The following is a 20339-nucleotide window of genomic DNA, read 5'->3' on the forward strand; positions in this document are numbered from 1 at the left end:
TTTATAAAGCATTAGTAAGACCACACTTTGAATATGGAGTACAATTTTGGGCACCACTCCTTAGGCTGAGTTTACACTGTGTGTGATGAAGCTTACGCACGCACACGCCAAGCACAAAGTGCAGGATTCCTTGAGACCGCTCCTAGTACGTGCGCGCACGACGGAGTGACCACGTTTTGAAAAGACAAAAAAATTGTCTTTTCAAGTGTCGGCCGCATCACGGGAGCGGTTCAGCTGATCATGGCGAACCAGCTACGTTATATCACAGGCACCCCCCCCCTGCCATGCCCCCCCATCGCCTCCAACACTATGAGCACAGATCGCTTGTGCTACAGCAGCAAGAGCTTGCACTCTCACAAGCAAGTGCAGTGTATGAGCGCGGCCTTAGAAAATACATTATGTAACTAGAGAGTGCAGAGAAGAGCCACCACATTAATAAAGGGGATGAATAATCTAATTTATGAGGGGAGGCTAGCTAAATTAGATTTATTTACATTAGAAAAGAGGCGTGTAAGAGGATATAACTATATACAAATATATTCGGGGACAGTACAAGGAGCTTTCAAAAGAACTATTCATCCCACGGGCAGTACAAAGGACTCGAGGCCATCCCTTAAGGTTGGAGGAAAAGAGATTTCAACCAGCAACAAAGGAAAGGGTTCTTTACAGTAAGGGCAGCTACAGTGTGGAATTCATTACCCATGGAGACTGTGATGGCAGACACAATAGATTTGTTCAAAAAAAGGTTGGACATCTTTTTAGAAAGGAAAGGTATACAGGGATATACCAAATAAGTAAGCATGGGAAGGATGTTGATCCAGGGAGTAATTTGATTACCAATTATTGGAGTCAGACAGGAATTTATTTTTCCCGTTATGAGATATCATTGGTCACTGGGGTTTTTTTGTTTGCCTTCCTCTGGATCAATATACTATAAGTACGGATATAGAATAAAGTATGTCATCTAAATTTAGCATAGGTTGAACTTGATGGATGTGTGTCTTTCTTTAACCTCATCTACTATGTAACTATGTAACTATGTATGTAAACGATGTATCAAATGCATTCTCTTCAACCCATATCACCCAGAGTTAAGGACCACTTGAATCCAGTCACAATTGTAGCCGTGTGATCAGAAATGTATGCAGCTGCCCTAATGGTTAATGGTGTGCAATGTTAGGCTGAGCTTAAACAGGCTGCTACACTACCGCGCGTCCGCGTTTGCGAGCATCTGTCTGCTGGGCGATGTGTGCTCATCCCCAGCAGACAGAATGACGCGATTGGAGGCGGGATTTTAATTTTAAAAAATGAAACAAAGTGTGTGTGTTTGTATTGGCTGCCGAAATGCACGTGATGCGGCTGCCGAAATGCACGTGATGCGGCTGCCGAAATGCACGTGATGCGGCTGCCGAAATGCACGTGATGTGGCTGCCGAAATGCACGTGATGCGGCTGCCGAAATGCACGTGATGCGGCTGCCGAAATGCACGTGATGCGGCTGGCGAAATACACGTGATGCGGCTGGCGAAATGCACGTGATGCGGCTGGCGAAATGCATGTGATGCGGCTGGCGCTTGAAATTACAACTTCAAGTTCAGCCGCGTCAACGCTGTACTTCGCCGCCGGGTGTCGTTTTCAGTTTGAAAACTCCCACAGAACAAACAGAAAGAGTGACTAACATGCGTGCGCACGTAAGCGCGCGCAGGTCGCATCGCATCCTGTCTGAATGGGGCCTTAAAAGGAAACAGATCTTAAAAGCTCTGTTATGTCTTCTCAATTCCCAAATGTGAGGTCAGTACCCCTGCAAAGCAATTTGAAACCTACATGGGCTACAACAGTTTCATTTCACATTACTTTACAAATAAAATTAAAACCTCTTCAAAGGCACACACATTTCTAAACAACGTCCCCAGGATGTTGACATAATTGTCTCTAATTTAGTGTATTCAAAGATGTGCAAAGTTAAGCAATAATTGTGATTTTAGGTTTAAAAGTCAAAATCAGCTTTCCGTTCCTTTCTTACATTACACATCTTGTCATTTTGCATGGAATTACTTGTAGGAACAGTCAAAATAGAATCATGGACTATAGATTCTACTGGAGCCCATTAAGCAGTGGTCAAAGTGACTTAAAAAGGAAGTTATGTGTTTAATATGAATGTTAACACTTTGAGGCTAAATTGCTATATACTGATTTTTTTCTTTTCATTTTGGTTTCTTCTTTACATTCTGACCAATATTACTTCAACTGTCATTTGACATCAAATAAAATCACAGCCACTTTTGAAGGAGAGTGTGTGTGTGTGTGTGTGTACTCCACGCAATCAATGTTCAAACACTCAATGAACTGGACTCTGGAGGTTCCTGCCTGAACAGTAACAGTTTAATGGAATTAATTTGACTGCAATGAGCAATACCACATAAGGCTTTTAATGCTGGAGATGAGACTGGAATCCAATGAGCAACGCTTATTCCACTCATTGACAGCCATCTTATTTATAGGTATAGGTGCGCAGAGGAGATGTGTATGTACATACAGCAAATGTGTCACTGAGCATATTCAGATTGCTGCAGTAGTGTTATGGCTCGCTCGTAATCCTCAATGGCCTCTTTGTATAATCCCAGTTTTCCTCTGATGTCAGCCCTCAGTTTGAATATTAAGGGATCCTCAGGTTGCAGAACTAAAGCTGTGAGAAATGAAACAAAAACCTTGAGAAAACCTTTAGGTAACACAGATTTAACTCAAGCAATGTTTTTTTACGCTCTAACATCTCGTTATTAGCACTGAATTAACTGACCTCTGCATCTGGGCCGCAGTGTGCAAAATTATATGCGTCAAAACATGCAGAATCAGTTCTTATCAACGGCACTGTTGTTAAACCATAAACCATATAATCTATATTGTAGATAATTCTATCGCAGTACAGATGCAGCAGATCTTATTGTACCTGTTAACGCAATGCTACCATGAAAACAATAGTAAAGCAGGCGTTATCTTTTTAAAACGTGTAATATTTTCTTTGTTATGTCTTGTGTTAACCAATGTTAACAGAGGTAATAACGTCTGCTACATATGTATAGGAAGAGGGCCTTTTTTTAAATGGTGTGAAAATAAAACCTGTCTAATAATCTAAGATGTCTATTTATATTCTCCAAGAAAAAAAAAAGTTACAAATCAGAACCAGATTATGGAAAGGAACACGATTAAAACCAATGCTATTTTCTCTTTTGATACATGTGGTGCCGTTTTTTTATTCCGGTTTTGTTGACAGGAGACTTTGACAAATCAACCCCTTAGTATCTAATTGTATGTAGATACCTTGGGATATGTCGCTCTCAGCCTGCTGGTACTGTTGTAAAGTGCTATGTAGACTGGCACGGTTAAAAAAAGCAGCAGCGGAGACTGGGCAGAGATGTATGGCCATCTGAAAGTCTTGCAATGCTCCTTGCACATCTTGTAACAACATGTTTGTGATACCGCGATTCAGAGCAGCCGATTCATTTGTAGGATCCAGTTCAAGTGCTCTTGAGTAGTATGGTCTAGCCTGGGGAAAACATTGAAATCATTCTTAAAAGTGGTTAAGTACAGAAGACCTGGTTTAGTTAGAGAGCAGATTAAACTTTAGGCAGCTACTGTTTTGTTCAAGTGATGCAGGACAAGTGTCCAAAAGCTAGAAAGGCGACGGGCAGAAATCATACATTTCACTATGGTCTTTCCGGTCGAGATAGGTGTAGTATGTGAAAGTGTGTAGAGTCAGAGTTTACATCTCTCAAAGTTAACGCCTTTGAATTACGATTGAAAAATGCAAAAGGAATGTTACAGTATTACAATTTTCTGAAATATCTACAGTCTTTCAATTTGAGATTAAGAAATACGCTGCTCAGACAGGAATTACTCATTTAAAAGGTACAATAAAATTAGCTGTAACTCTACCTGGAATCCAGTTTTAGAAATGTATGACATCTGCTGTCACATACATATACAGAAATGATCCTTTCGTGTTCACTGCTACACAGGGTATTGATTACATTACTATATGTTTAGAAGAAAAAATGTTGGTGTGTAAGTTGCACATGTACTTGAAAAATAGCCGCACTCCAGTGTAATTCAGTTTGTCATATATAATGTCAAACATTCTACATACTGAAATTTGGATGACAGATATGTGAAGCACCTGTCGCAGTATTTTCTTGATATTGTAATTACTATACACGTTTAATTGAAATAAATAGTACGGTGTTACAGACAGCACTCCTAAGCAGAATACAGAGTTATAAAATGACCAGTGCACGGGAACGATAAGAGGCACCCTTACCCCTCCAAAATCTATAAGGCAACAAAGGTAATGTCCCCAGCACTCTTGAGAATAAACTGAAAAAACACTGGAATATGCCAAAAAATAGATTGTATTGTAATAGAAATGTATAATAAAGGATATATATATATACACAGGATATGGACACTGACTTAGGGAAAATCTATGTAAACACAAGCCAAGAAATGGCAAAAATGGGAGGGGAGGGAGGTAAGGAGAAACAAGGAAAACACAAGGGGAATAGGGTACAAACAATAAACTGCCTAACGGCAAAAAAAGGGAGTAAGTGTGGTGGAGTAAAAGAGGGGCAACGTTTCGGGGTTGACTACTCCTTCCTCAGGCCCGTTCCCACAGGACCTTAAAAAAGGAACTTGTGGTACTTCCCTTCATGCCATACCACAAAATATCTCCCTCCCATCTGAATGGAATATTGTACACAACAAAAGTAAGGAAAAAATTGTGTTCGCATAGACAGGGAAATGTAAAAAGAGGAACACCTATTGGACATGTGGACACATTCATTTTCAGTAGGTGTTTCTCTCTTTAGATTTCCCTGTCTATGTGAACACGATTTTTTCCTTACCTTTTTTTTTTTACATTTGATGCAATCGCAAGCAAAATATGCTTTTCCTTCTGGATACATCCTGCTTCATGTACTTACTTCCATTATTGCTCTTTCATAGTTGCAAGGGGCACTAATAATGGTATTACCTGTGAAAACTGCCGGTTGTGGAGATACAGGTTTGCTGCATTGAAATAAGCCAGTGGATACTGGGGGTCAGCTGTGAGCGCAGCCTGGTAATCTCTCATTGCGTTGTGCAGCTTACCCATAAACTGGTGAATCGCCCCGCGGTTTGTTAGCAGTTGTGCTGTAACACCAAGCTGTGGATACAAATAAGAGATTGAGCTACCAGATGATGAGGAGCAACATATCTTCTGGTATATTAGGGCGCAGGGGTGAGCAAACTTTTTATGTCGAGCCCCCCTTTTTATCCATGAAATTTCTCGGGGCCCCCCTGCCTGATGTAATCAATCACATGAAAAAAAAAACCTTTACTAAACGGTATACAATGTAAATACAAATATGTCTAAATACTTACATATTTCAACAGCTCGCGCTTGCAAAATTAGGCTGCGTCCACGCTGCCGCTGAGAGCGGCGACATCACCAACTCTCCAAGCATGAGCGCAGGGTGTCCTGCATAATTTTGCAAACAAGAGGGGAGGGGATGGGGGGGGCGGGGAGGGGGGCGTGGCTGTGTGTGTGTGTGCATTGACTGCTGCTGAGCGCGCTTCAAAGTCAATTTTGTTTGTCTCCTGAAGCGCCAAGCTTTGGAGACCGTACGCCCTCCAGTTTACGCAACGCTGCATTTAATCACAACACACAATCACAACACAGACACAGCACACATACTCAATCACAACACACACACTTAATCACAATCAACAGACACAACACACACACAATCACAACCAACACACACACTCAATCACAACACACTCACTCAATCACAACACACAGACAACACACAATCACAACACACAGAGACACAACACACAATCACAACCACACACTCAATCACAACCAATACAGGCACAACACACACACCACACACTCAATCACAACACACACAATCACAACACGGACAGACAACACACAATCAATCACAACCACACACATACACTCAATCACAACACACGCAATCACAACCAACACAGGCACAACACACACACACAAACACTCAATCACAACACACACAAGACAGACAGACAACACACAATCATAAGTCACACACTTTCACCTGGGGGAGGAAGTACTACTGTAAGCCTGCACCTGTGCCCCATGCTGCTGAAAACTGGGACGAGTAACACAGGAGGAGGAGGGGATGTATGTGTGCAGGGATGGAAAGCCCCGCCCCCACAGCAAGGCCCCGCCCCCTCTGCAAGACAGAGCAGAGAAGCAGCCTCAGCACAGAGCTTCTGGCCGCCCGTGCACAGCTCTGCCCGCACCCAGGTTTCTCCACACACAGCCCGCACCCCCCCTAAATAATCTTGCGCCCCCCAGTTTGCGCACAGCTGTATTAGGGTATACTAGTAAGGGGATGTAATTTCTATGAGAAATATTACATTCTATGAATCTAAAAATGATAGCACTGCAAGTCACATTTAATTGCAATGGGAATCACTTATAGACTAAAGCAGAGGTGGCCAACTCCAGTCATCAAGGGCCACCAACACGTCAGGTTTTAAGGATATCCCTGCTTCAGCACAGGTGGCTTAGTCAACGACTGAGGACTGGAGTTGGCAACATCTGGTCTAGAACATACAGTTTACAAAGAGAAGTGGGACTGTTACTCCCCTGAGAGGACTGTGGAGTATGCCAATTTGTTCAGTGGGTTAAAACAGTGCAATATTGATAAAAGGCAGTCAGTGAAACTATATTTAAGGCATTCAAAATGTAAAACAGGCTAGGATAATTTCACCCTAACATTTTTATATAAAAGAATTCAGCACGTTTGGGTTACATCACTGCATTATTCCATGACCCCACTGGATTGGCTATGTTTGTTACATATGAATCACTATGTGATTTTTGTACACGTAATATTCAACTTCAACTGATCAGAGATAGCAGCAGCAAAATATAATTGTACTTGTTGCCCTGAGACAGTAAGCATCATTGCCTGGTCCAGTTTACATCTGAAAAACAGTAGAACATACATTGCAGAACTATGGCCCTTCTACCCTCCAAGTGTTATGCAGTTAGGAGTATCCTATGTAAAAGCAAGAACCAAATAGAACTGTTTCTTACCACGATTAGTACAGGAGGTGATGTATAAAAGCCTCCAGGCTCAAAAACTGGGCTAATTAATCTGCTTCAGATTGATCAAATAAACAAAATACCACACAATCAGGGTCACCATAATAGATTGTGTGTCTCTTCTAAGGCCCGTAATATAGTGGGCGCACACATTCGTGCTAGTGCGATCGCTCGTGCACGTGACGCACACTTTTTGTGTGTACGGTCAACAAGCAACAGGCTTAGAAGGGTACTGTGTGTGTGTGTATCACTGTGTGTGTCACTGTGTGTTTGTGTGTCACTGGGGAAGCTGTGTGTGTGTATGTATATATACAGTTGTGTGGCTTCTCCATTTTGGCTTTATTTTTGTTAAATAAATCATGACACAGTGTAATATGTCATGTGTTGTTGTTCACCTGAGGTTGTATTTACCTCATTTTAAGACCTGCTAAGGAACAGATGATTGTTATTATGTCCTGATATGTAAAACCATAGAATTCAAAGAGGGTGTACTTTCTTTTTCACACAACTGTATGATTTGATTTTTCCAGCGACCGTAGCCTGACATCGCCGGCACTATAAGCTATTACTATGCAAAGAAAGAACACAACAAAGAAAAATGTTCCTGTAGTTCTGATGACTGACAAATAGTCACTATTCATAATACATTAAAGATGGTAAAAAACTTTTGTTAACCAACAGGTGTCAATGAGCTACATTTAACATATTACACATGTCTCTGTCCTTAGTTCACTTTACTACTACGGTTGTTTTAAAGTGGAAAGAGAAACAGAAGACAAAATTGAAGAAAAAACTAATGAAAGAGACTGCAGTGCTATTGCAAGTGATCTCACCTTCAAAGCAGCATTCATGTCCTGAAGGGCAGAAAATGTGTCTCCCATCTGCAGGCTGACAATGGCGCGGCCCTCGAACCCAAGCATACAGTGTGCATCGATATCCAAAGCCATGGTGAACTGATTCCAGGCTTGCTGAAAGAATCCCTGTGCCTACAGATGACACATATATATGTTACCATAACTAGAGACAGGGACGCCAACTGGGGGAGAGCTGAGACTGGTGTCCCGGGCCTGGTGCTTGAATGGGTGTATAACCTGAATGAAAACATGCAAGCCCACTGTAGCTCGATAGGTGGCACTCGAGCCTTGCCATCTGCCCCACTTGACAAATCAGGCATGTGCCAGCCCCACAGCCCCTTGATTGATCATGCCCTACCCTCACCCCTCTGATCCATGAACGCGCCCACTGCCATTTGTAACTCTTTATTCCTGAGTCCCCTTGTGTACTCTAATGTGTGCTGATGTATTAATTATGTGCTTCCGTTGTGTGCTCTCTTTAATAAACACACACACACATTTCGCGAACACTTTTCTTTACAGTTTGTCCAGGCACTCTTTTCCTTGCACTTACTAAAGACATAGCTTTGGATGTTGTAGGTACAGTATTGTTTACAGGTAGCACAGCGGTGCACAAAGTGGTGGGCGGGGTGGCGGGGGAGCTGCAGGACCGCTGTAAACCTCACCGTGATTCAGCAGGCACCTGGAGACACTGCGGGGTCATGTGACATCACGTTGCTATGGCAACGTGACGTCATGACGTCCAGACGCCGGGAATCATGGTAAGGAGGAGGAGGGAGGGGGGCGCGCGGAGAGGAGGACATTCGGCGCAGGGAAAAAAGTTTGCATCCCCCTGGTTTAGCACAACTGTTTCCAGGCCATGTTACCAGTAAATAATAACCCAGTTAGTTAGTTTCCCTAAAGAGAATAGTATTTTATTTTATGGTTTGGTTTTGCTTAAAGGGACAGTGCACCTAATGTGAACCTAATGTTTTAGTTTTGTGGAGAATAAAACCACTCAAATATTATGGTTTACCCAGAAATGCATGTCTGGACTCTTCTCTGACCTCGCCTACAGGCCGCTTCGTCACAGTCACCAGCATCAAGAGTAGATGTAGAAGGTGATGGTGATAGGGCTGAATGTGAAGTGGCACCATGACAAACCCTGGAAGCTTTGTTTTAATAAATCGCTGATATCAGCAGAATGCCTCCTGTCTTTTTTGCATGAAAGTAGAGCGCAAAATGTTAATTGCATAACCTCTTGTGCAGAGCAACAGTTCTGACTTTTTGCAAATGTAATTCTATCAAAAGCTGAGGCAGCATTAGCCCACGTTAGGCCTTGTATATAGTGCGTGCGCACGCACGATGGAGCGCATGATGTCATGCGCACCTGTAGTAGAAGAGATCCGTGGCCTGTAGGATTGGGCGACAGGGGGGGGGGGTGGCAAGGGCATGCAGAAGGCGTGCTTGCTTGTGACGTCACATGAGCATTTTGCCCTCATGGGCTGAACCGCACACGTGACCCAGCCGGCGCGCGTCAAAATTCAAACAATTTTGTCGCGCGAAGTATCGGTCGACCCGTCATGCGTGCTCTGTGGCTGTGCGCAATGTCTTCTGGCATTTTTATTTTGCCACTCGCGCCGTCGCTGTTACTATGGACGCAGCCGTAGAAGAGATCCGTGGCCTGTACGATTGGGCGACGAGGGGGCGAGGCGAGGGTGTGCCCTCATTGGCTGAACCGCACACATGACCCCGCCGTCGCGTGGCAAAATTCAAACAATTTTGTCGCACAAACTATCAGTCGCCCCGTCGCGCTTTATGGCCTTGCGCAATGGCTTCCGGCATTTTCATTTTGGTGCACGCGATGCCGCTTGCGCCGTAGCGGTAACTATGGACGCAGCCTTATTCTCTGTTCATCAATAAAACCTTCTTCGGAGTCTTTCCCACCGTCCTTAGCCTTTTCAGGATTCACAACGCGCTATTATTTCTGCACCACTAACATGTCACTTCAACCTCCTTATCAGCTTTAAGCCACTCCTCTATCTCCTCTATCTCACTTTCTCAAATTTTGTTGATTGGGTTTGTAGAAGGAATATCCTTCACCATATCAAGAATTTGGCTAATGTATTTTTTCTAGGTCTTATATTAAAGCCTTCGAATTGTTCTTAATCAGTAGAAACTTCTGCAAACATAACACTGGGCCACAGTTTTATTCCAGCCCTCCTTAATGTTCCACTTTCAACCAAATTTCAGGCACAAGCCACCTTAAAAATGGCATATTTTATGTTATAAAGAGATTGAAAGTTCTGGATAGTGAATTCATGATTGATTAACTTTCTCAGAAAATCTCTTCAGTAATAACATTTCATATTCTGGATAACCCCCTGGTCCATAGGTTGAACCAATGAGGTAACCCATTGCCAGGCAGGAAGATGGTAACAATATTACTGGACAGCAACTCAGATTCATGAGGGTGAGCGTGACACTTGTCTAATAAAAGAATAGCTCTGCTATCTTCAGATTTGCGTATTTTTCTTTCATTGCGGCTACCAAATCATGATGAAACCATCATAAAAAAGTATTTGTTCACCCATTGTAAACAACAGGTAAATGTGTAACACCGTTAAAAGCTCTAAGACGATAACATTTCCCAATTACCAAAAGCTTCACTTTATGCGTGCCTGTAGCATTAGCAAATGTAAGTTCAGTTATTCGGTCTTTATTCTGCTTAAAACAAGCAGCACTAGATTCACCCGCACTGACTAGATAGGGTAGAATTAGGCAGACATCGCTAACATATGCTAGTTTCATCTGCATTATAAATTTGATCATGTTGTATGTATTTATTTATATAGTGCCATTAATGTACATAGCGCTTCACAGCAGTAATATACATTACAGTAAGATAAATAACAAATAATATGAATAACACATAAAGGGGAGAAGTGCTTCAGACATAAAAGTAACATTTAGGAAAAGGAGTCCGTGCTCCGAACAGCTTACAATCTAATTTGTTGGTGGGAAGAACATACAGAGACAGTAGGAGGGCGTTATGGTAAGTGCGGACTCAATGGAGAGGTGGTGGTGCGGAGACGCCAAGACGGGGCTGCACCGAGAGACGGTACACAATGGGAGGTGAATTCTGACCTAACTGTAAAGCGTAGCTCACCACAAACGAGGCGCAATCGCGGGGCTGAGGTAGGGATTGGTATAGAACGCCGACCACAACCGCGGGGCGCATCTAGAGTGTAGGATAGTCTTGCAGGCCGGGTCAGGGTAATAGAGGACAGCGTAAACGTGGTACTTGCCGGGTCTAGGAGTGTAGAGTAGCGGATCGTTGGGGTACGTAGCCAGAGTCGGGATTGGAGAGAGAAGAGTAGTCGTAGAGCCAAAGCCAGGGTCATTGTAGGAGAGAGCAGCGTCGTCGTATCCAAAGCCAGGGTCAGCGCAGGAGAATATCACAAGGTACAAGTTCCAGGCAAGGTCAGGCAGCAAGATAAAGGCAGACAGGCACAGAGTATTGAGGTTCAGCGTCACACACCAGAGTTATGCTCGGCGAGGTATGGAAGTGCAGAGAGCATATTTAAAGGACTTCCCACCAATGGGAGGCATCCAGAAAGTGGGGCTGCGGCTTCTGAAACGCTGCTGGATCGTGCAGGTGCGTCCTATTGCACAGCCAATTGAGACCGCATCAAAGTGTGTGCGCGCAACCCGCGCATTATACGGGCGACCCGGTCGTGCGCCGTCATAGCGCACCACGACACCCACGCCAGTACGACACCCATGCCGTGCGTCAATGCCAGAAGAACAGAAGCACGCCCTGTGCCTAGAAACAGAAGAGGCAGACGGAACCCGCGCAGTGCCCATGCGCCAGTACTACCGTTAGGTTGCCTCTCTTGAGTGCCTCGGGAATCAGATGAGTGAGTAAGGGTTAAGGGGACCGAAGCACCAGAACGGCAAATCCTCAGAGTACCCCCCCTCCCCTCTAGGAGCGACCTCCGGGCGACTCCATGAAGGCTTCACTGGAAAATTCAAATGGAAGTTCCTGTCCATCCTTGCCGCATGAATCCGATGACTAGAGACCCACGATCTCTCCTCAGGGCCGAATCCCTTCCAATGAACGAGATAATGTAAGGAGCCTCGAGAGAATTTGGAATCCAGGATAGATTGGATTTGGTAATCAGGCTGACCCTATACCAAAACGGAAGTGGTGGGGAGAACGGAATGAGCGCTCTGGATCACAGGTTTCAGCAAGGACACATGAAAAACTGAGGGAATTCTCATGGAAGGAGGTAAAGACAAGCGATAAGCTACTGGATTGATTTTTTCAGAAATAGAGAACGGACCGAGGAATCTAGGTGCAAACTTCATTGACGGAACCTTTAGCTTAATATTTTTTGAAGACAGCCAGACTTTGTCACCGGGCTTAAATTTAGGAGCTGGTCTACGATGGCGATCAGCCTGACGTTTCTGTCGCTCGACAGCTGATTTGATGTTCCTTTGAGTCCTTTTCCATAGAACTTGAAGTTCCCTGATCCTGTCGTCAGCGGCTGAGACCCCTAAGGTAGAAACTGTAAGAGGAAGAGTAGCTGGATGGAATCCGTAATTTATGAAAAAAGGAGATTCAGTGGTTGATTCACTACGAAGGTTATTGTGTGCGAATTCCGCCCAAGGAAGGAACTCCGACCAATTGTCCTGGGAATCGGACACGAAGCATCGAATTAATTGCTCTAAAGACTGATTAGTCCTCTCCGTCTGCCCATTAGTTTGCGGGTGATACCCAGAAGAAAAATGAAGAGATATGCCCAACTGGAGACAAAAAGAGCGCCAAAATTTAGATACGATCTGCGATCCTCTATCAGATGCAATCACTGTAGGAACCACGTGTAGACGAAAGATCTCCTTGATGAATATCTCAGCAAGTTTGTGAGAGCTAGGCAGGCCTTTGAGTGGTAAAAAATGTGATTGCTTGGAGAACCGATCTACTACTACAAGAGTAGTGTTCATACCTTTAGAATTAGGTAAATCCACCACGAAATCCATGGATGTGTGTGTCCATGGCCGAACCGGGACAGGTAATGGCTGAAGTAATCCAGCAGGGAGGTTTCTAGAAGTTTTAGTCCTGGCACAAGTTGGGCACGCAAGTACAAAGTCCTTAACATCCTTCTGCATCCGAGGCCACCAGAAAGTTCAGGAGATGAGATCCAATGTCCTTTTTGCCCCGGGATGACCTACCGATTTGGAAGGGTGTCCCTATTCCAGGACCTGTTTGCACAAAGAAAAAGTAAACAGACGACCCTCAGGAACCGTAAGGTTATCAGGAATCTGGTTTTGCTGAAGGACAATATCCATTAAAGCCTCAAAGTTAGTGGACGAAAGAATGAGTTTGGATGGAAGAATAGACTTGAGTTGATCCTCCAGAATTATCCTCAAGCGAAAATTGACGGGACAGAGCATCTGCTTTAACGTTTTTAGTCCCAGGAAGGTAGGAGATAACAAAGTTGAACCTTGAAAAGAAGAGTGACCATCTGGCTTGGCGGGCTGCCAGACGACGAGCTCCTTCGATATACAACAAATTATTGTGATCCGTCAGAATTGTTATAGGCATCTCTGTTCCTTCTAAAAGGTGTCTCAATTCTTCCAATGCAAGTTTCATGGCCAAAAGTTCACGATTACCAATATCATAGTTACGTTCAGCTGTGGAAATTTTTTTGGAGAAAAAAGCACAAGGATGCAACATGGCCTGAGGGTTTTTCCTTTGGGACAGAACAGCGCCTACACCGACATCAAATGCATCCACCTCGATGGTAAACGGGAGCTTACGATCAGGATGAACCAGAACCGGGGCGGATACTAACGCTTTCTTTAAGAGATCAAAAGACTTAACTGCTGCGGAAGACCAAGACGAGGGATCTGCTCCTTTTTTGGTAAGAGCCGTCAGAGGAGCTACTAAACAAGAGAAATTCGAAATAAACCTGCGATAATAATTGGAAAACCCCAGGAAGCGCTGTACAGCCTTGAGCGTGGTGGGTTGAGGCCAGTCCAAAACTGCTTTGACCTTGGCAGGGTCCATCGTGAGGCCGGAGTCCGAAATGATGTATCTTAAGAAAACTGTAGAAGATTGGTGAAAGTGACACTTTTCAAGTTTAGCAAATAAATGGTTCTCTCATAGAAGGAGTAGTACTTGTTTGACGTGTCCTACATGTTCCTCTAGAGACTTAGAAAAAATTAGAATATCGTCCAAGTAAACAATTACAAAAGAATTGAGAAGATCTCTGAATATCTCATTGACAAAATCTTGGAACACAGCTGGGGCATTACAAAGACCGAAAGGTATGACCAAGTACTCGTAGTGTCCATCCCGACTATTGAATGCAGTTTTCCACTCGTCGCCTTGACAGATTCTGATAAGATTATACGTACCCCGTAGTTCCAATTTGGAGAAGATTTTAGCTCTTTGAAGACGATCAAAAAGTTCAGATATGATAAGAAGAGGATAGCGATTTTTAATAGTAATTTTGTTGAGTCCACGATAGTCAATACAAGGCCGCAGGGTCCCATCTTTTTTTCTTAACGAAAAAAAAACCCGGCCCCAGCGGGAGATGTGGATTTTCAAATGAAGCCCCTCAGAAGATTCTCAGCGATATATTCTTTCATGGCTTTGGTTTCAGGCATAGACAAAGGATAAGAGGCTCCTCTAGGCGGTGTCGTACCTTGAAGTAATTTGATGGGGCGTAGGTTCCTTGCTCAACCAATCATTCCGTGGATTATGAACTTGTAACCAGGGTAGGCCCAAGAGGGAGCGTGAATGGCATTCAAAGACATATCTTCCACATGATTATTTACAGACCTTAGCTGAATAATCTGGGTCTCCAACGAGATGAATGCAGGCTGAAGTGGTCTACCATCAATGGCCTCCAAGGCGATAGGGTTCTTCTTGCACACTAAAGGAATCTTGTGGTGCTCCGCAAAACTCTGATCAATAAAGTTGCCCCCGGCAACCGAATCAAGAAAGGCCAATGTGGAGACAGAGAATCCTTTACCGGACAAGGAGATAGGCACAAGGATTTTTGTGGGATTAGAAGTAGCTAAAGGGGAAAGAGAGATCGTTCCCAATGAGACTCCCCTAGGCCTCATGGGATCCTTGCGTTTCCTGTCTTGTTGGGACAAGAGAAAGCGAAATGTCAAGGACCCCCACAATACAGACAAAGTCCAGCGTTGCTTCTCAGTGCGCGAGAGCGTAGTGACTCCCAATTGCATAGGTTCAGATGAATCTGGGACAGGAAATTGAAACTGACCCTGGTTGGGGTTTATCCTGGAAGAAGCCGTGCGATGCAGTCGTCTCTCAGTCCTTCTCTCCTGGAGGCGATGGTCCACCTTGATGCAGACCGCAATGAGATCCTCCAGATCGGTAGGCCGATCATGAGTCGCAAGTTCTTCTTTCACAGTCTCAGACAATCCCTGCCAGAAGGCAGCAGACAATGATTCTCCGTTCCAATCCGTCTCTGCGGCAATAGTCCTAAACTCGAGTGCATAACGGGCAACAGAGCGGTTACCCTGAGGAATAAAGAATAAAGCAGAAGCTGCAGATATCAAACACCCTGCGGAACTCCTTGGTAAAAGCTCCAGTGCTTTGGGTGAGGTCAGACATTCGCACCCAGATGGGGGAAGCCCAGGCAAGAGCATCATCTATGAGGAGAGAGATTATGTAGGCTACCTTGGAACAGGAAGAAGAAAAGCGGGAAGAATTCATCTCAAACTGAATGAAACATTGGTTAAGGAAACCCAGACACTCGTGAGGATTTCCCCCATACTGATTGGGCGTGGGAAGTCGGAGTTTGGACAGATAAGCAGGCATGAGAGGAGGACTAGTGACCGATTGCACGGGATCCGTGCGTGGCCCTTGAAGATGGAGGGATAAGGTTCTAAAGTCCTCCCGGTGGGTTCTCAAGTTTTGGTCATTAGACTTCCATTTATTTTCAAGACTTGCCATGGCGTTGGTGCTCAGGACTCTTCCTAACTCAACGGGGTCGAAGTTGTTTGGCCGAGCATGCTGTAACGCATAGCTCACCACAAACGAGGCGCGAGGTAGGGATTGGTATAGAACGCCGACCACAACCGCGAGGGCGCGTCTATAGAGTGTAAGATAATCTTGCAGGCCGGGTCAGGGTAATAGAGGACAGCGTAAACGTGGTACTTGCCGGTTCTAGGAGTGTAGAGTAGCGGATCGTTGGGGTACGTAGCCAGAGTCAGAATTGGCGAGAGTTGTCGTAGAGCCAAAGCCAGGGTCAGTGCAGGAGAATATCACAAGATACAAGTTCCAAGCAAGGTCAGGCAGCAAGATAAAGGCAGACAGGCACGGAGTAGTGAGGTTCAGCGGCACACACCGGAGTTATGCTCGGCGAGGTATGGAAGTGCAGAGAGCATATTTAAAGGACCTCCCACCAATGGGAGGCATAGAGGAAGTGGGGCTGCGGTTCCTGATAGGCTGCTGGACCGTGCAGGGGCATCCTATTGCACAGCCAATTGAGACAGCATCAGAGTGTGCGCGCGCGCAACGATATCCGCGCCAGTACGGGGGCGGAGACCAGAAGCGGGACCCGCAGGAACATAGGAGGAGCACAGAGCACAGCCGCGCCGTGTAGTCCTGACGTCAGGGCGGTGGCGGGAACGAGGGGCGGAGACCACAGACCGACTGGGAGACTGCGCACGCGCCGCGCGTCAACGCCAGAGGAATTGGAGCGTGCCCTGTGCCCACAAACAGAAGAGGCCGACGGAACCCACGCAGTGCCCGTACCACCGTTAGGTTGCCTCTCTAGAGTGCCACAGGAATCAGATGAGCGAGTAAGGGTTAATGGGACAGAACCACCAGAACGGCGAATCCTCACACGAACAGAGAGGTGGTGACGCCGAGACAGAGCAACACGGAAGGAATGTCTGACCACGCAAAGCCCCAAAAATCATCTGAGGACCAAAAGCGGAGGCCAGAGGCACGTTGCAGTTGGAGGTAAAGGATACAAGTTTCCCGAACAGAGAGGCACATATCTACCATTAGCTGTGAGTAGTGTGACTGACGACCAAAGGTAACTGTTCTGTGGGGTTACAGAGGCTGCAACTCTGAGACGCTAGGACTTAACCAGCTGTGACGGTGAGGGGGTACCCAGGCCATTAATAAAGGTATTTGGCTCGGCTGGGTATCCCTGAGCCATATGGGGGAATTGTGATTGTCAGCTCTTCAAGCCAATCATGGCATACTGAAGGGTCCAGGAGTCACACCACCCTCGTCTCGCTCCTGGCTAACCTCGGCACGCGACCGGGTTCTCCGCTCCTTGCAACACATCAGCTGGTTCTCCCTCCCCCAAACGCTGTACTACACGCACGCGCGCATCACGTAAGCAGCTAAATGTGGAATCTCCTGGCCCCGCCTCCAGGTTGCGCCCGTGCGGTGACGGCATCAGCGCACGTGACGCGCACACAAGGCGCATGGACCGCGTCACCTATCCTCTGCAATCCTTCCCACACCTGTCTCCTGCAACACTTCTGCCAATCACAGCCTGTACTGAGGACACGCCTTCACTTTGTCCGTCCACTCATTGGTCATTGCTCCCTATATATGCTCAGCCTGCCCTGTGGTAAATTGGCTGATCATAAACCTTTGTTGTTTCAAAGTGTTCACTGCTACCCTTGCCTCCACAGTCTTGTCTTGAAATCATGGTTCCTAGCTACTCTGTTCCGGACCCGGCTATCTCTTGGACTCTGCTCTTCTATACTCCTGACCCCAGCTACCAACAACGATCCGCACCTCTCCAACCCCGACCTCGGCAACGTACCACGACTATTCTCAACTCTCCAATCCTGACCACGGCTAATAGTACCTGCAACGATCCGCACCTCTCCAACACAGACCTCAGCAAGTATCTTGACTAAACTTACCACTCCAACCCTGAACCGGCTACCTTGACCAATCTACTCTCCAGACGCGCCCTCGCGGCTTTGGCTGGCGTTGTATATCTATCCCCACCTCGGCCTCGCTGTCATGCCTTGTTTGTGGTGAGCACTCTGTTACACATACATACCTTGGTTTTTTTTTGTGTTAAAAGCAAACATTGTGGCAGCATAATAGATTCAATACTATTAACCCACGCTTCTCTGCGCACTTGATATATTTTTGATACATACATACAAACCTAACTTTAAAAAATAAATAAATACCTCGATTACTCAGATTCGGGTAAAACAAGTATCAATTTCCAGGATGAAACCCCTTAAAACATGTCACTGTAATTAGTTTATTTAGGTCCTAGGAAGGACCCTATTGCCCTATAACTCATCCTGTTTACAAACTAATTAAAATACTTTGTAAATATTTATAGGTGTCTGTTTTGTAAGAAAACCAATCACCTTGTTAAAACTACTTAAACACTTCACTATTATTGGTTCCTATTCTTAGAAAGGACTAGAGGCAATATTTACTGAGCAGTGCTGCTCCATAAGATACCTTCCGCCACAGCTAAATAACGGCCCTTTAGTGCCCATTCAAGTGAATAGGCTGTATGGTGTCTTCCAGCATGGAAGGGGTCTTATGGTGTAACACCATTTAGTAAGTATGGCCCTTTATGGACTTGTTGGTCCAATAAAAGGTATCATACCACCTAGTCCCTCTCCCTCCTTTGTTACTTCCATGCTGAAAGACACCTTATAGCCCATAAGGAGGGAGAGGGAGTAGGTATGATACTATTTATTGGACCAACAAATAGTTGACATGTTACGAGCTTTTCGAACCTCTCAGGACCTTTCATCAGGTTCTTATATGGAAGAAAGGACCAACCCAACGTAACATCACATGACCCTGCAGCGTCATTTGACGCCAAGGTAAGTGCAGTTTTGTTTACAGAGGCCTTCGCCGCTTCCCCGGCATTAAATTTAAGTGCCGTTGGGAAACGCGTGGGGCCTCGGTAAACCCTGCACCAACCGCAAACAATCTCGCACCCTCCAGTTTGCGCACCCCTGTATTAAGGTGTAGTACTTCTTAGCAAACATGAATATCTTTGAAATACATTTTACGAAGTGGGATGTATGTTTTTTACTATAATAATAATTAAAGACTAGGCAGACTGATGATCCTTATCCGATGCCAATTTGTGCGTTTCTATGAAATGTATTGCCGATGAGTGCTGAAATCTCTCTAGCAAAATTTAATTAAAATGTTGTGGAAATACAAAGCTGTTCAGAGAAAAATACCCTGAAGCTATAAAACATTAACAATGAAAATGCCTGCATAATAGTGGGCTAAAAATATTCAATTTTATGTAGGAAAAGTGAAATCAAGTGTTTCTACAAAGCTTTGGGTCGTATTCTAAAAAAAGACAGCCCCCAAGACATTTAATGAAGATCCTAAAAATCCGAAATCTATGACATTAGTTTAGTAAGACAGTCCCACATAGCGACATATACTGAGTGCAATAAAATAAAGATCCTTTGCAATGAACACATTTCTATCATCTTAATGTTTGTCACAAATTGAGACCTAATTGCAAAAACATCAAATATTACAGATATACAATACATCCTGCTTTTATTAAATGCAAATTCACTAACTAAATTGCAGTCACCAGGACAAAGATATACAGTAGTTTTTTCAAAATCACAATGGCAGCCATCTTTATTAGGCAGAGAGAGTTTTTATTTTATTTCTCCAAAATAGCAAATTATTGAATGATTTTATTATTGGTTATGTGACCAGGATAAAAAAAAAAGAGAGAAAAGAAATTCTATAAAAAATAAATATATATATATTTTTTTTTAAATTGGTACTTTAAAGCAGAAGAATCACATATTTCACCACACTGAAATAAGTGAGAGTCTTCAGCGCTATTAGATTCAGGGCCATGTTTACTAAGAAGTCTTCTTTCATCAGACACCTTCTGGTGCTGGAAGACACCTTAAAGTCCATTGACTTGAATGTCCTCAAGCGCCGAAAAGTGCCTTATAGCAGAAGACAGCTTGGTAAAAGAGGGCCTCAATCCTTCAACAACAACAAAAAGGTTGAGAGAAAGCCACATTACTTACAAACTTACAAACATTAAGTTAACTCTAGGGAAAGGCGGGGGTAGGGGAAGGGAAAGAAGGTACCCTCGCAACTGCTAAATATAGAGTCTGTGGTGCTGCTATCTGGGGTGAATAATGAACTAGTATTGTGGAGAGAAAGAACCCCAATGGAGAGCACTCAGCAGATGCACAATATACAGGGGACAGGAATAGGAGTGTATGCAGTGATGTGTGAAGTGTGCACATTAAAAACCTTTTATTAGAGTCATAACTCAAAATTAAAATAAGGACGCTAAGTACCAAGGTGATTGAGACTCATATGAG

At 44.5% G+C, this 20339-nt stretch overlaps 1 protein-coding gene across 4 annotated transcripts in view; it reads right to left on the bottom strand.

Moving 5' to 3' along the window:
* Window positions 1-1505: 1505 nt before the first annotated feature.
* The window catches only part of TTC6 (tetratricopeptide repeat domain 6), a 230889-nt gene continuing 212055 nt past the window's right edge, over window positions 1506-20339 (bottom strand). For 3 of the 4 annotated variants that reach the window (XM_075613298.1, XM_075613300.1, XM_075613299.1), the window contains 4 exons: window positions 7968-8120; window positions 5026-5196; window positions 3318-3543; window positions 1506-2685 (listed from right to left, as the gene is read on the bottom strand). In XM_075613298.1, the coding sequence (XP_075469413.1) occupies window positions 2546-2685; window positions 3318-3543; window positions 5026-5196; window positions 7968-8120 (690 nt within the window). In that variant the 3' untranslated portion in view covers window positions 1506-2545. Of the gene's footprint in view, window positions 2686-3317; window positions 3544-3953; window positions 4032-5025; window positions 5197-7967; window positions 8121-20339 lie in introns of those variants that run through there. The other variant, XM_075613301.1, reaches the window with a different exon arrangement.

This window comes from Ascaphus truei, chromosome 9 (genome assembly GCF_040206685.1).
Source record: "Ascaphus truei isolate aAscTru1 chromosome 9, aAscTru1.hap1, whole genome shotgun sequence".
Classification (NCBI taxonomy): domain Eukaryota; kingdom Metazoa; phylum Chordata; class Amphibia; order Anura; family Ascaphidae; genus Ascaphus; species Ascaphus truei.